Below are 16549 nucleotides of genomic sequence, written 5' to 3'. Positions count from 1 at the left end.
GCTCATGGGGCACCGGCAGTGTGGGCACCTCCAGCCATTGGCACGTGGGCCCCAGCGCAGGGCAGAAGCAGAGAGCGAAGGAGAGCGGCCCTGGCCGCGTGTGACAGCCACCACACTGGGCTCCGCGTCCAGCGGCGTGGGAACGGCGGGGCCGTGGGGCCAGCAGCTGTGGCACAGCTGGCTGTCCCTCCGTGGGGGTGGCCGTGGCCCAGCCTTCCCACCGCGTGTGCAGCCAGAGCGTCTGTAACTCCACCTCGGAGCGGGCTGGCTCCTCGCACACGGAGGAGACCATGGGAGGCTCGGCTCGGCGCAGCCCGGAGGACTGCCGCTTTCTGGACGTGAGTGCACGGCTTGCCTTGCCCCCTGCATGCCTGCGGTGCCAGAAACGGCTGAGACGTGGTGCCCTCGTCCTGCCGGGAGCCCCGGGCACAGCCTGGCTAGCGCTGCTTTGTCATCAATAGGCAGAGGCAGCCAAGCCTCCGAAGAAGAGCTGCCCCAGGTACCAGCTCTGTGGACTGCTCTTCAGCGTGCTGCTCCTTTCCCTTATTCTGATATTTTTTGGTGTCAAATACCTCTGGAACCCAGCACCCAGAAAAGTAAGTAAAACCCCTTTGATCCGGTATTTCAGAGCGTTGCTTCCCCAGACAGAGCTGTCCCCCTCCCCTTGACTCGCTGAAACTTTTAACAACTCTCCAAAACCCAGGCAACTTCACAAAATGCATTTTCTCAGACCACAGGTATTCATGGGACTTTTAAAAATCTTTGTATTATTCATAACTAGCTTTTACTTTATGCAGGCTGGTTTTTTTCCCCTGTCACTGCTTTCTTTCCCCAGTTGACAATTACAGGGGATGGGAGCTACGCCACGAAGAGTTAAAGTTTCTCTTACTTCACCGGCAGCAAATTTTATGACAAGTAAGAAAATATTTTCCATTTCATTTCAATTATCTTGCCAGAAACCGGTGGAAAAGTCATTATGCCACCGCATAAAGAGGAGAGAAAGCCAGGACGCAGTGGTGATTGATTGTCATGGATTATATTTCTTACTTTAATGTGTCTGCAATGTGAGGGACGGTGAGACGGATTAGCTTCTGGAGGAGCTGCTGCTAACTGGATTGGGCTCCTTTATTGCCAGCTGCAGACGGACGCTGCTGTGGTGCCGGGGCGGCAGCAGGGCTGTGCATCCCCAGCCGTCCCTGCCCGCTGCCACCCGCCATCCTGGCAGTGCTGCCAAAGCCCTTCTTTATCCCACGCCCCAAGCAAATCCTTTAACCTTGAAACCCACAGCCTGCCTGCTGCCCCTCATCCTCCTTTCCTTCGAATTTCCATGCTCATCCAGGAGGCCCCGCTCTGCACCCCATCTCCAGTGGGTTTTGCTGGCTCTTGAGAACATCTCCAAAATTCCTGTGCACAGCCAAGGCAGCCTCTTTCCCACACTGGCATCTCCAATGTGCTCCCTGCACTGTCCTGGAGCTGCTCCAGCCTGGCCAGGCCGCCCTCCTGCCGGGCAGAGGAAGCATCCTGCTCGCTGGAAACTTTATCTTCTTATCAGCAAATAGAAATAAATACCCCCTGAAATAAAAGGAAAAACAATAAAAGCCATATGCTCCTCCAGAATCCTGCCAAGACGATTATAAAGTCTCTACTGTTCCTAGAAAAACAGGGGTGATGCCAGCCATGAGGGGAAGAGGCTGTTAACCCCTGGAGGGGCGGTTTGCTCCAAGCAGAGACAATGCCACAGCCTCAGGAAGGACATCCAGAGCCCCGGCCCACGGTGTGCTCACCGGTGGAGGACGGGGTCCATGCAGCACTCCCCAACACCTGATGGGCAGGCAAGTGGGGTGTGAGGCCACGAGAAAGGAGAGCTGTTCCTGCAGCAGAGCTGCACACAGACACTCCCCGAGCCCAGCACTGCCCTGTCCCTGTCCCTGTGGGGCTTCTCCAGCTGGCCCGGGAGTCCTCAGGACAAACAGGCTGGGGGGGCTGGAAGTTGGTAACACTCAAAAATATCAGCCAAGAGGAATTAAACTCTTTAAAGAAGATGAAACCCTTCAAGCTTCCTTCATGTAACTGGAGAGTGGAAAAAAACTTGAAAGAAGGTTGTTCCTCCGAGGGGTGGCCTTGGACACGGCTCTGCCCTCTGCACAGCAGCCTCCTCACCAGCCAGCACAGCTGATGATTCAGCTAACGAGGGGTTCATCACAGCCTTGCAGAGGGCCATAATTCAACCATTCACCAGCAAGTGTCATTTTTAGCCCTATAAAACATCTCATAGCGCTGTGAGCAGCGCAGAGCTGGCAAAGCCCAAGTGGGTTAGCTGGCCGCTGTGCTGGCCAGAGTAATTCTTTGTACTTGAAGGTAAGGTGCCACCCGGGATCCTGCCCTCCTTGAGATGATTTATGGCACTGGGTGCATTTTGTCAGTCAAAACCAGCCGCCTTTCACCCATTTTAGGCTTCAGACTGTTTTACCGTATCATAAAATCCATGGAGAGCTGTATATCTCTACAAAGTCTTCCTGCAGACCGACAGGAGGTGTCCGTGCCTGCCCAGGCGCACATCACTCCTCTAACCTTTGAGAAGGGGTGTGAATGTTCCCATCACTCCCATCTGCACAGGCAGTTCTGCAGCCAAAGGAGATACCAATGCTGGAACACTGCTAAGAGGCTTTGAACCCCAAGGGGAGGGATGTGCAGGAACCCGGGCACTGTGAAAGGGGTTTGGGCTGGCACTAAGGGCAGAGCTCCTGCCCCACACCAGTGGGCCAGCACGCTCCTGCTCTGGTTCCACGGCCATGCCGTGGGATGAGCAGGGCTCTCCCATCCCCGTGCCTCCATCCCTGCCTGGTGAACTGGAGGGGATTTGCACGAGCCCTTCTCTTCCACGCAGTTCCGTTCGGGAAGCGAGGCTCCCCAGGGCCCGCCAGCAGGATCGTTTTTGTGCTTCAAATAGCATCTGCCGCTGCTCATCCATCCCGCAAGGGTCAGGCATGCAGAGAGCGAGGCTGCCCTGCCAGCGGGAGCGCCGGCTGCTCCCCGGGGACCCGCGCCGCCGGGAAGCGCTGCCAAAGCCGGAGCTCTGCAGCAGCCTCCAGGAGGTCTTTGATCCGCAGGCAATCCTTGATCTCCTCCAGGCAGAGAGAGGCTCATCCTCTGCCTTTCAGGAAAAACAGAAGGCACAGAGCTGGAGCGAGTAAGCTGGGCAGGACACGGGGGAGCAGGTGAGCCGGGACACCGTGATGGAGCAAAGGAGCCAGGGATGCAGTGTGGAACAGCAGGCCAGGGAGAAGGCAGAATGAAGTGCCTGTGGGCTCGGGGCTTCAGTCCAGCCTGGATGTCACCAGGCTCATGCCACAGAAAGCACCAGCGAAGGCTGAGCTGGGCAAAGCTCCTGCTGCAGGTGTAGGAGGTGCATCTCCTCCCAGGTTTGACACACATCCCAGACTTGATGCTCAGTCCCTCATCCTGGCTGCAGCCTGCCCTTTCACCAGCCCAGGCTCCCCCTGGGAGCTGCCTCCCCTCGTGCTGTCCCGGTGATTGCTGTGAGGGAGCACCAGTCCCACGGCAGGGTCCCCAGCAGTGGTGCCACACACCCAGCACAGCCTGTCTGCCCGCTGGACAGCCTGTGAAACCAGAGGGGTGCTCAGCTGAGCCCTGTGTGACTTTGGCCTCCCAGGTTTATGACATGGAGCACACGTTCTTCAGCAACGGCCAGAAGAAGAAGATCGTGATGGAGATTGACCCGCTGGCCAGGACAGAGACCTTCAGCAGCGGGAACGGCAGTGAGGAGATCCTGGAGATCCATGACTTCAAAAACGTGAGTGGGGCAGTTGTCCCCGAGAGCCTGAAGTCCTGCAGCAGGACTATGGACCCTGCAGGACTCTGGGAAGTCACTGGAGCAAGTCCCAGCAGTATTTATTCCTGCATCGGGGAGGGCAAGACCCAGACACGCTGGGGATGCTCTCAGAGGAGAGGAGATGTCTTATCTACATAAGCTTCCACCTGTATTTAATGGTGGTGTGGTTCAGTTCCAATTAAATACATCTTAGAATCCAGAGCTAGTTATTGGATTTACCCTTGCAAAAGAACACCACGATCATCAGTCCACCTGAGCTCAGTGCATTTTTCTGTCTGGAGAGCATTAAAGCCTCATGACACTAAAGAAGGCTCTCTGTGAAACCTAATTAAAATTTGTAGGGAAATACCCTGTGCAGTGACATATGGTAAAGTTTTGAGCTAATAACCTAGCAGGAACTGGGGGCTGGATGTTCATATAACCATAACGGTCAGATGCTATTCTGCATATTTTTATTTATTATAATGAGAGCTCATGATAGTTATCAGGAGAAGAGGAGCCAAATAAAATTTTATTACTACCTGCCTTAAAATATTTGTAAAAAGCCCAGTTCTCCCAAACCATAAAATGCAATATCCCTTATGAGAACCTGTTAGTACATCTTAGCACCGCTGCCGAACGGAACTGGCACAAAAATAGCAACAGGAAAAATATGACTAAACCTTCCTCCTCCAGCTGTACCCTACCTCCTACCCTTTGCCCTGACTGCTTTTTGGGTGTTTGCTTTGATCCTGTAGGGAATAACTGGCATCTTCTTTGTGGGACTTCAAAAATGCTTCATCAAAACTCAGACTAAAGTCCTACCTGAGACGACGGAGGCCAAGATCCCTGAGCTGGAGGTAGGTGAATAAAACAGGGATCCCCCGCTCTGTGAAATCCACTCCTCTCCCTGCCACTGGGGCTGCCATTCCTGCCGCCTTCCCATCTGCTCCAGCCTTCCCAGAGATGCTGCAATGAAGAAATAATGAGTTGTGATCGCTTCATAAACTGATCTTATTTCAGAGGATTGCTTATAAAAACAAGTGAAAAGAGATTGGATTAGAAAGCAACAGACAAAAGCCTCTCAGCACAATACCAGAGATCAAGAACAATAATCCTGTTGTAGTCAAAAGGTCGTAAGGCAGCTCAGGATTAGCAGGCACCAAAAAGTCAATCAAATTGTTTTCTCCAAGATTTGAGCCTCATGTTTCCAAACAGAGTGAGGCAGAAATAAGGGATATAAAAGAGAAATGTAAATTGAGAAAACTCTAGGCAAGCAGATCTGGGAGATGGGAAGCACCAGGCTGGGGCCATTTCCTTGTCCTGCATGGACCTCATGTCCCACTGGTGTGCCTGATTGCTTCCTGCACCCTCACGCCTTGGCTGCTGCATGGAAAAAGCGTGGACTCCATGATTTAACCCCTTCCTGGCAGTGTGACCTGGAGGGACAGCTCAGTCCCGTGACAGCAGTGATCCTCTGTCCCCGTCCCCATGCCCAGGTCCCAGTGGTGGCACAGCCTTCCTGCCTCCCCATTTGCAAGGGGACGGGTGTTAGCAGATTGAATCCCCCCTAGGGAAGCTGCTGCAGATAAAAAGCCAGCAGGACACGTGTTTGAAATGAAGCGTGGGCAGAAACATTTCCCTGAATCATGACCCAAATTCCCAGACACCGATTCTTTGATTATGCCCTAAGAAGCTAATAGATCTTTTCAGCTACCGTCGTAAAAGGGATATAACTTCCCAGGCTTTAGCAGAACATTGCCCCGGGTAGAGAGCTGAAATGTAAAAGCCAGTGAGATAAATGTAGATTTAAGCTGCAGTCATGTCTTCTTGGAGCCTGCACACTGCCAGGTCCTGCAGGCAGCACCTCCCTGACCCTGCAGCTTCTGCCAGAGACTCCAAAAATGACCCAGACGGGGTCAGGTTGTGTTGGCTCCTTCCTATGACTTCCCAAAGCCATAAGGAAAAACTCTATAAAAGAGATATACAGCTCTAGATGCCTTCTGGAGAGAAAAACACTTTTTGCCAGCTTGCTCTATGGGCTACCACCACCAACACAGACAACGTTGCCTTGGCAGAGAGCTCAGAGCAGACCCAGCCCATAATCTTTATATATCTCCCTCCCTAAGTGCCTGCCAAAACACACCATGGACTAATGCAATGGCAGAGACATGTGGTATAAATTACAGAATACAGCGTGCAAAGAATTTCTGTGAGGAGTAAATTAAAGCGTTCGATCAAGAAATCAGTAGCAGAAGGAGAGAGGAATTAAATCCTGGGAGCAAAGTAGAGCAGAGGTGTTTTAATCTGGTGTTTTAAATGACTAGGGGGGCTCCAAAAGGCTCTTCCAGATAGTGGGGACTGTGCAGGAAAAGGGTCTTGGGTGATGAACTAAGAGAGAGGAGAGCAGGGTGGTGAGGGCTGTTGGGGTATCGCCCGTGCATCCCGTGAGGACTTCACCAAGGCAGGTGAAGTCCAGCTGCTCTCTGGGAGGAGAGAGGTGCCTCTAAGCCAAGGGGAGGAGAAGCAGCCAGTGGTGGGAACAGGGTGTCTCACCACGCCAGGGTAATGTCCTGCTCTTCTTCCAGGGACAAGAAATCACCACCACCTACTTTGAGCAGTCTGTGGTCTGGGTGCCTGGGGAAAAGCCCATTCAGAACAAGGAATTCCTGAAGAGCTCCAAAATTTTTGACATCTGCAAAAACATGACCATCTTCTGGATCCACCCCACGCCAATAGCAGGTACAAGGAGCCATCTCCTCCCCGAGGGGCCCATGAGCCCTCTCATTGGGAGCAGCCCTGTCACACACCTGTGGTCCCTGCCACGTGCCCCTCTGTGACACGGTGGGAAGCCACTTTCCCAGCCTCGTTGTACATCTCGGACATGAGCACAGTGCTGCCCGTGACCACAGGCGATCATGGCCGATGTAATAGCAGGGGCTGAAGTTCCTCTCTACAAAGCACTTGTTTCTGCCAGCTCCCCGCTGCCCTGCACTTTGCAGAGTGGCCACCCTCCTCATAACAAGGGGAAAAAAAAAATAATCCCTTGTACCTGCAAAGAAAGCAGCACTGCTGGAAACTGGGACGCCTAAATCCTCGTCACCACATGAACATCAGAGTGTGAGCAGACATCTGCATCTAAATCACACGGCGGGGTTGCCACCTCCAGCTGCTCACTACAGAGCCCTTGCAGAGGTTGTGGCCTCTGAGATGTGCTGGTGTAATTACCTGCTCTCTCTAACCCACTTCCAGCCGAATGAGCCAGTTTAAAAGTCCCTGCTGAGCAAACTCCCTGTGCTCTGCAGCCACAGAGGCGCAGGGCAGCGCTCACAGGGACTGGCAGCTCAGTGCTCCGGAGGGCAGGTGGGCACCAGAGCTCCCCGTGCACAGGGAGGTGGTGTCCCGACTGCTGTCCCCTCTCTGCTGCCTGCCCCTGCTGTTAGACCCACCTGCAGCAGTGTCCTGGCTCCGTGAGGCCAGCTGGGTCACCAAGGAGCATCCAAAGCCTTTGCCAGGACAGCAGTGTCCCCAGGCTGTCTGGCACCTTCCCCAGCACAGGAAACTATTGCTGCTGTGGTTCTTTCCCAAGCTGAGAGAGCTGAAGCTGGACAGGATCTGCCCCAAATCACGTTGCTTTGATGGGGCCCTGCAAATCCAGCCCCCAGCAGCAGAGCCCATCGGGAGGAGGTGCTTCTGCACACCCACGGCCCCATGCAGGAGGTGCCAACACCTACCCATGGGCATGGGGATGGAATGGGCCATATCTCCTACAGCCCTGCCCCAGGCTTGGTGAGAGCAGGGGGCAATGCAGCACTGGTCTGCTTTTCATGAACCTTGGCACCAGATTCTGGTAGAGATATTAACTCTTGCTGCTGCATTTGTCCCCCTGTTCCGTGGTTCTTGACAGTAACATTTGGACTCTTCCTGCAGCTCCCGAGCTGGCCAACCTGGAAGGGGCAGAGGAAGAAGAGGCTGAGCTGCTGGCTGACAGCCAGAGCTGGCTGGACGGGGGGAGCGAGCAGGAGCAGGAGCTGGAGCAGGACAGGCAGGCAGGGCCCAGGCGGCGGGCACGGCAGCTCACCGAGGAGGAGCTGCCCGTCAACGACTACGTGAGTGAGGGAGTGCCACCCTGGGCTGCCCCGGCCACAGCCCTGGCGAGCCCGGCCACGGTCAAGGGTGCCCCGGCTGTGCTCCTTGGGGTGCCCTGTGCATGCCCGTGGGGAGGATGTGCACGTCCCATGGAGGAGCTCAGGTGCCACCAGGCGTCCGCAGCCCTGTCACCAACCCATGGGTGAAGCCTGGGCCGCAGGAGGGAAGGCGTGTGGTGTCTCCACGTGTCTGCTCCTCTCCTGGGGTGCCCAGAGTGCCCTCCCAGGCTGTCCTGCCCACGCCCCCGGGATGCCCCACAGCCCCCTCCCTGCCTGACTCTGTCTCCTCCTGGCAGTCGGAGAACGGGCTGGAGTTCCACCCTCTGTGGGATGAGCGAGGCTACTGCTGTGCCCAGTGCCGCCGTGCCAACCGCTACTGCCGGCGGGTCTGCGAGCCCCTGCTGGGCTACTACCCCTACCCCTACTGCTACCAGGGCGGGAGGGTCATCTGCCGCATCATCATGCCCTGCAACTGGTGGATCGCGCGGATGCTGGGCCGGGTGTAGCCCGGCCGTGCCCGCCCTGCCGCCCTGCCGGCGCTGCTGGCACGGCGGGCACGGCCCGGGCACACCTGCGGGGAGCCCGCTCACCTGCGGGGAGCCCGCACACCTGCGGGGAGCCCGCACACCTGCCGGGAGCCCGCACACCTGGCGGCCGCGGCACCTCCCGCAGGGCTCCCGCAGGGCGTGCGGCAGGCGAGAGGCGCAATAAACGTCTTGTATGAGCGATTGCAAAGAGAATGGAAAGTCGCTGGGTCTCACTCTGATGCTCCATGGCTCTGCCGAGTGATCTCATTGCGCGGCTGCCCCGTCCCGAGCATCCATCACTCGGGCGCTGCCGGCGCCGGGCTCGCCCGCAGCGTGCAGCGGCCCCCGGTGCTCCCGGTGGTGCCGGTGCCTGCTCGGCACGTCCCGACCTCCTGTTCCAGCGAGCTCTGAGTGCCCAGCACTTGTTCTGGCAGCTCAGTGCCCCCGTCCCCTCCGGAGCTGCTGCAGCACAGGCACGGGGCGAAGCTGGCACAGGGAGCTCCCTGAGGAACCGAGCAGCCAGAGTTCACTCCTGTGGAGGAGCCCCAGGGCCACCAGGTGTCCCCAGCCCTGCCACCCACAAATGGGCGAAGCCTGAGCTGCAGGAGGGAAAAACTGAGTCCTGAACACTGCAGTGCCCTGAGCAGGACACTGCCTGCCACAGGGCTGAAGGCTTACACCAAAATCCCCGTGCACCCCTGGGCATCTTCTGCCCGTGACCTTGGGGCTCATGCCCAAGGCAGGTCCCAGATTTCATCCCAGCTGCTCTGAGGAGCTCTGACATCCTGCAGGTGTCACCAGGCAAAACGCTCAGTGCCACCAGGGGAGCACACTGCCATGGCCGGAGTGTGCAGCCAGAGCCGGGAACAGACACAGGTGCCAGGTGTGGCCTCCCCAGGGCTGCCAGAGCCCCTCACATCCCCACAGCTCCCGTGGGGATGTGAGCACGTTCTGAGGCTGTTCCCTCCTCCCTGTACACAGCTGCACTGACTAAGTGCTTAAAACACGGGAGCACAGTGCAGCAGAGCTGCCCACACGGCTCCCAAGGGACACCAGCCAGCCCTGGGGACACCAAGCCTTTCTGACAAGTCCCTTGAGACATTGATCCCGCTGAGAGGGGAGGTGCAAACACAGCAGGGGGATGTGTGAAACCCACCCAGCCACAGCTGCTGCAGGACACCAGAGCCCTGGGGCCAGCCAGCAACGCTTCTGTCCCCGCTCAGGTGTCCAGACAGCCAACCAAGGTGTAGCCAACGCTTTTTTCAGGACACTGGTGTCCCAAATCTGCCTGGCACCTCCCCCAGCACATGCCTGTATGTCCAAAACATCTCTCCAAATTAAAGTGAGTTATCTACATCAGTGCTATTTAAGCAGGTAAGATCCACACCCTCTGATGGCTGCAGTGCTTCTGCTGCCTGTGGGGACGAGCAGGCTTGCACAAGCCTCCACAACCCGTGCTGGTTTTTCTGCAGCTGCTTGGAGACCTCCAGGCTCCCTGTGCCAGCCTCTGCCAGAACCATCCCCATCCACCTCGCATCGCCTCCACTGGATGCCCCAGGCAGGAATCTGCCTGCAGAGGCAGGGGCACAGGGCAGGGCAGGGTCCTTCCCTCTGTGCAGGCTTTAAGATGACGATGAGTTATCCAAATCCTGCTCCTCCCGTGTCCCTGCCCTGCCTCCATCCATCCCTTCAGTGCCCTCAGCCAGTCTCCAGCCCAGCTCCCGTGCTCTGATGCATTGTGCCTCGCCATCCCAAGGCAGGAGGCTTCCAGCCAGCCAGGAGCTGACAGCAGCCTGATTTATTCACCTGCCTGAAAGCAACACGAGGATTTGGGGCGTTTCCCTGAGGATTTGGGGCGTTTCCCTCCAGGTTCCTCTGTCAGCAGCCAGGCTGGCCTGGAGGGCAGCTCACCCAGCACCCAGGCAGCTTTGGCCAGAGGGGTGACACTGACAGGGCCACCACTGCTACCCCTGTCCCTAGGAACAGGACAGGCAGCCCCCATCCAGCCAGACACAGGCTGAGTCTGGTGCTTGAGACCCAAAAATCCCCCGAGCTTGGCAGAGGGTGCTTCACTGCAGCACCAGGCTCACAAAGGCAGGGGCTTGCTGACAAAACAGCCCAAAAACAAGAAGTAACAAATGAATTACAAAGCTTAAATCCACATTTCTTGCCCTGGGGAGCAGCTGGGGCCTGGCACTGCCCTGCCCTTTGCTCCAAGCCAGCGGCCAGCAGGCCAAGGGTGCAGATGTTCACTGTGGGCTGAAGTTACCCACCCTGCTCCTGGACTGGGGTGCTCCAGGCCCCTGCTCCAGCACTGTTACACAACCGCTGTAATGAAGAAAATTCAATTACAGAAGTTATTTGCAAGCAGAAGTGCACGTTGGAGGAATGCAAACTGCAATGGCCAGAGGTTCCTGGCTGGCCCAGAGTCAGCACATCAGCCCCAGGGGGACTTGCTGCTCTTCAAGCAGAGGAATTTCCAGGACATGAAAAGAAAATTCAAGGAGCTTTCATAGAGTAAAATATCTTAATATTTATTGTGTCTCAGGACAAAAAGAATTCTACTCAATACATAAAATGAGTTGAAGCAGCATATAATACTGACAATCAAGTCACAGCTGAATCGGTGCAAGGACACCTACCAAGGTAAAGGCACCAGGAGCTACATCACCAAACCTCACTACAGCTTACAAAGAACCACTACAGCCCGTACTTAAAGAAGTCCAACTATAAAAAAGTATATAAAACCCAGGGGAGGGAGGAGACAGCTTGGCAACAACCTTGCTGAGCCAAGGCTTCAGGCAGGCAGGACTGTGATTTAACAGCCCTGTCTCGAGAAGAACTGTGTCTGGAGAGTGAGGGGATGTCAGGGGGCTTCCCGAGGGAGGGGAGCATCTCTTTCCCAGTGGAGGCACTGAAGATGAGCACTGGGACACCGGAGGCCACCAGCACAGCAGCTCAGCACAGCGTGGCACCCGGGGCAAGCGCCCTGGCTGCAGCCACCACAGCACAGCAATCATTACCCCAGGCGGTGGCACAGCAGAGTAGTGTCAGGACAAGTCCCTGAGTGCACCAGGACAGCTGCTGCACTCCTTTCTATGAGCTAGTTGAGAAGAAGATCAGTCAGTTCAAAGCAAGATTTCACGACGTGGCATCCAGAGGAAAACTGGAGGTAGAGGTGTCCTCCCCAGCCATTCCCTGCAATGCACACAGCAGAGTGTCAGCAGGCAAGTTGGATTTATACACAGGCTGAAATGGCACAGGGGGAAATGACACAGCAGACACGGTCTCGCAGGTGCCCCCTAACCCTAAACCCCCCAGATGTGGTACCCCCACCCCCTGGGCGACCAGCAGCAGCCAGGGGGGCAGAGGCAGCCCACCAGGCTTACAGACATACCCAGCCACAGGCACAGAGTGCTGGGGCCAGCTACACCATCTCATACTGATTGTTGGTGATGTACCGGGACAGGCAGCAGGAGAGAATGATGCCGATCAACTGGAAAAGAGAAAAAAAACAAACCCCACGTGTCAGAGGTAGCCAAAACCAGGGAGAGGTGTTTTCAGGAGAAAACCTGGCAAACTGACCCAGGGTTTTATGAAATCCAAGGATGGACAGTGGGGTTTACAAACCACAACAAGGGCTGCTGCACCCTGCTTCAGAATCACCAAAAGTGCCTGAAGCACGGGATCCTGGCAGACACCAACTAAACGAGCTCCTCACAAGAGGTGCTCCAGGTCCCATCCCGTTACAAGCTGCTTCACGAATCATCCAGTGTTTTATGGTAATTGCAGAGATTACACAGATACCAGGAGAGGCACAGCCAATTACACAGCCACTGGAGAATGGCAGCACCTCTCCCCGCTGCAAGGACACGGGGAAGCAAGGCTGCTGCTCTCACATCAGGAAGTACTGCTATCACAACATGCTCTGTTATCACAACACAGCCTCCCAGCACCTGTGCAGGCTCCAGGGCCAGATCCTGCACGGCTCTGACCTCCACAAGCCAAGTTTGAGGCACATCAGCACAAGGGGTCCCTGCCAGATGTGTGACCAGCCAAGCTTGCTGAAGGGGCAATAAAAGCTAAGAACTGGTTACAATTCCCAAGCCTTCCATCAGCTGAGGTCATGCTGCAGCGGAGAGTGTGTGTGCAGCTCAGGACTCGTGTATCAGCCACATCTCAGTGAGCCAGCCCAGCCCAGCCCAGCCCAGCCCAGCCCGGCCAGGGAGCAGTGGGCAGAGAGGAGCAGCTCCGGCTCTCGGGCTCTCCCGAAGCACTCGGTACCACGAGCTGCAGGCTGCCACCTGTCCCCAGCCCAGCCCATGGTTATGGAAAGCACACTGGGACAAGCTCACACAGCAGTGTCCTGGCAGGGTGCTGCTCCCCAGCCGCAGCCCCGGCCAGCAGCACCTCGGCGCAAGGCGAGGCAGAATCGGAGCCCTCGGAAGGCAAGGCTGGCTGCTGGGCACCAGAGCCCAGCGAGCCCGCAGAGTGCAGCTGGGGGAGGGCCAGCTGCACATCCTGCAGCCTTCGGAAAGCCCTCGGCACTCGGGAAACCCCAGCCAACCCCAGCCAGCGTCAGGCCCGGCCGGGGGCAGGGGCCTCCCGCTTCCTGCCGGGATAAAGCTGCTGGAGCTGGGGCTGCCAGCACGCTGCTGCTGCTGCTGCAGGAAGAGCCCTGCACAGTAAAGTGAAGGAGACACTGGGGGAGAGGACACTAGGGCAGGGTAGGGTGGTCTGCCACCAGCACAAGTGGTGCCACACCAGCGCTCGCAGTGACCCCATCACACAGGAGCGATGCCAAACACCCTCCTGAAATGGTGTGGGTGGGTGGGAAAAGGAATGGCACAGATTTCCTCCCTGCCAACAGCAGGCACAGAGAGTTTGTCCATCTCCCTTTGTTTTTTCTTGGAGTCTGCTGTTTCAGAAAGGAGATCCTTCCAAAAAAACCTGGGCACAAGGAAATAGAGCTGGGGTTCCAGCCCTGGGGCCTGCACAGCAGCCAGACTGAATCCACGGGGAATCCACAGAGGAGCTGCCCCTCCCTGACTGAAACCAACTGTGCCTTTTGTACACACCAGACTTTGCACTGAAATTAAATACCTCTGGAGACTTGCTAGCTTCACTCGGCACTCCTCCCGAGCCAGAGCAGGGAGATTTACCTGGAAACACGCTATGCCAAAGGAGATCCCGGCCACAACGCTCATTTTGGACTCCATTGTTGACGTCACCAGGAAAAAACAACCCTGCAGAGGAAGCAAAGCAAGCACGTGGATCCAGTGCTGCCAGCCCAGGAGTGCAGACCAGCTCCTCCCCAAAGCACCGGCAGCTCCAGGGGAAGATGCTCCTGTGCAGGCAGCAGGGGGGCCCTGGCTGACCATTTCCCTACCAGGGCTGCCCCCACCAGTGTCCCAGCCCAGGTGCCTTATGGAGGGGAGCACTGCCCTTGGGCTGCTCCCAGCCTGAGCCAGGTGACTCATCAGAGGAGCCCTTGCATCACTCAGCCATCCCTGTGGATGAGGTCACAGCCCTCACCACCGGCTCAGGACTTTGCACGGAAGGGAACGTCAGCACCGCCGAAACAAACTTCACTGGAAAGCTCCTTCCTTACTCACCTGCTCTTCAAAACACACATCCCCAAAGGCCAGGCCCTGGGTCTGGCTGGGCCCTGATCTCAAAGGAAGGAGTGGGGGAGCCTCAGACAGGAGGGAGGGTTCCATTCCCTTACCCCAGCTCCACTCCAGGGGAGTCTCTGCAGCACTGAACACCAGCATGGACAGGGCAGTTCTCCTTTCAAGCCTGCCAGGGACAGACTAGGCCTCCTCCACACACCCATCCCTGCCCTTCCCACCTCCAGCACCAGCAGGCAGGTTTTTCTGAGCTTAACTTACATCCACAAACACTTTCAGCTTGGCCTTGTTTGGGTCTTTCAGATCTTCCTCCGAGCAGTCGTTCTGGTTCTTGCAACAACTGTGGGGGATGCCCCTCTGGCTGAAGTACTCAGTCCTCTCCCAGTCAGAATAGTTCTGCACCCCGCAGCAGTGCAGCTGGAGTGGGAAGCACATTTGGGGAGGTGCTCACACCAGGGAACTGACCCTAGTCCCACCACCATGCCACGGCTGCCCCAGCCTCACCCATCTCACCAGCACCTGCCAAAGGCCAAAGCTGTGCTGGGATGGCAATGCCACAGGGGTCAGAGGGGACACCCTGGAACAGGGGAGCTCTCCCAGCTGGGACACCCTGGAACAGGGGAGCTCTCCCAGGCCAGGGGAGCCCTCCCAGGTGCTGCCAGCCCAGGCTCTCACCGTTCTCTGGATGGTGTCCACGGCCTTGCTGTGCTGGTCTGCTGTCACGTTGTAGTCCTTCAAGGCCAGCTCCAGGTTGCTCTCAAAGCTTGTCTGTATCTGTAAGAGGGCAGTCTCAGGGCAGTGCTGCCCCTCCTGCCCCAGGACCCCGTCCCTCCTGCATTAGTCACACTGGGGACGGCAGCAGTGACTCGGTGGCCAGCAGACATTCCCAGCCAGCAGGCAATTAGAGGCTGTATTAAAGGGCAGGCTGGATGCACTGTGGCAGCAGGGATGCTGCCTGTAATAACAAGGACGTGCACCCTGCCAGCTCCCTCCCAAGCAGGCACAGAATCCCTCCCAGGAGCTTTAATTACTGCAATTATTGCAGAAGAGAGACCAAAGTCAGAAATTACAGTCCAGGGCTACTCTGCCTGTTCTGATGGAGGGACAAGATGCTGTGCTGGACTGACCCTGCACCCAGGCTGGTCCTTCTGGGTCCTTACATGGACCAAGCTGCTCTCTGTGCTGCTTTAACCCTGTTTTTGCTAAACTAAGCACTGCTCCCAAGCCCCCCTCTGTCCCTTGGTGACACCTGTGACTGCCCTGGCTAAAAGCAGCACCAAACTCACCCTGCAGCACTGGGACACGGCAGTGGCCACCCAGACTCACCTCGTGCCTGAAGACGAACCCCACGATGGCGGCCACCAGGACGATGAGGAAGATGAGGGACAGGAGCATGGCATACTGCGGGCAGAAAGGATGGGATGGGAGGGGATGGATGGGATGGGGCAGGAGGGGACAGTGCAGGAGGAGAGGATGGGGTAGGACAGGACGGGACAGGGTAGGGTAGGGATGGGATAGACAGGAATAGGATGGGATGTTTCGGGATGGATCAGGGTGGGTCGGAATGGATCAGGAGAGGATGGGGCTCCATCCCGCCCTGTCCCAGGCCACCCACCAGCTTGAGCATCCAGGTGCTGCCACGGCAGGTGGCGAAGCAGCCGAAGGTGCCCAGGAGGACAACGACGGTGCCAGCGCCCACCAGGACGAACGGGACATTGGTGGCTTTCTCGTCCAACAGGGAGAAGTAGACGGCCAGGCTCACCCGACCCCAGATGCCCACGGCCAGCAGCACAATGCCCGACACCTGGCGGGGAGAGCGGAAAGCCGCGCCGGCTCGCAGCTGTCGCGACAGGGCGGCACAGCCGCGGCACGGCGCGGGGCAAAGCGCGGGCGCTCACCCAGAAGACGAAGGTGTAGGTGAGCAGGACGCTCTTGAGACAGGTGATCACCGGCTTGGTCTGCAGCCGCCGCGACGGGGACGCCATGGCCGCACCGGGAACGGCGGGGCCGGACCGGGAACGGCGGGGCCGGACCGAGAACGGCGGGGCCGGACCGGGAACGGCAGGACCGGATCGGGAACAGCGGGGCCGGATCGGGAACAGCGGGGCCGAACCGAGAACGGCGGGGCCGGACCGCGGACGGCGGAATCGAACCGAGAACGGCGGGGCCGGACCGGGAACGGCGGGGCCGGACCGGGAACGGGGGGAGGCGGGGCCGGGAGGGCGGGGCCTCGGGGACACGCCCCGGACACGCCCCCAGTGGGCCCCAGCGCTCGCGGAAATGACCGAGCGTTCACGGAAATGACCGAGCGCTCACGGAAATGTCCGAGCGCTCACGGAAATGACCGAGTGCGCCAGCCGGCGCCGTGCTCTTCCCCACTCCGCCCGCAGGGGGCGCCCCGGCCACCCCGTT

The 16549-nt window shown here is 57.6% G+C and overlaps 2 protein-coding genes across 2 annotated transcripts; one reads left to right on the top strand and one right to left on the bottom strand.

Annotated features, from left to right (window-relative positions):
• The first annotated feature begins 290 nt into the window (after positions 1-290).
• TNMD (tenomodulin) lies at positions 291-8486 on the top strand. Its single transcript, XM_021528504.2, has 7 exons — positions 291-338; positions 462-596; positions 3674-3814; positions 4591-4692; positions 6421-6574; positions 7763-7941; positions 8277-8486. Exons 1-7 carry the CDS (start codon positions 291-293, stop codon positions 8484-8486), a joined length of 969 nt encoding a protein of 322 aa, XP_021384179.1.
• A 2872-nt stretch (positions 8487-11358) lies between these two features.
• Positions 11359-16326, bottom strand: TSPAN6 (tetraspanin 6). Its single transcript, XM_021528505.2, has 8 exons — positions 16036-16326; positions 15753-15941; positions 15464-15538; positions 14813-14911; positions 14399-14554; positions 13670-13753; positions 11905-12003; positions 11359-11705 (listed from the first exon to the last, which is right to left on the bottom strand). The coding sequence occupies exons 1-7, from the start codon at positions 16120-16122 to the stop codon at positions 11935-11937; spliced, it is 759 nt and encodes a 252-aa protein (XP_021384180.1). The 5' UTR covers positions 16123-16326; the 3' UTR covers positions 11359-11705; positions 11905-11934.
• Between the last annotated feature and the right edge of the window lie 223 nt (positions 16327-16549).

Source organism: Lonchura striata, chromosome 14 (assembly GCF_046129695.1).
Source record: "Lonchura striata isolate bLonStr1 chromosome 14, bLonStr1.mat, whole genome shotgun sequence".
Classification (NCBI taxonomy): Eukaryota; Metazoa; Chordata; class Aves; order Passeriformes; family Estrildidae; genus Lonchura; species Lonchura striata.
Note: the sequence above shows the minus strand (reverse complement) of the source record. Positions and strands in the feature narration are given on the sequence as shown.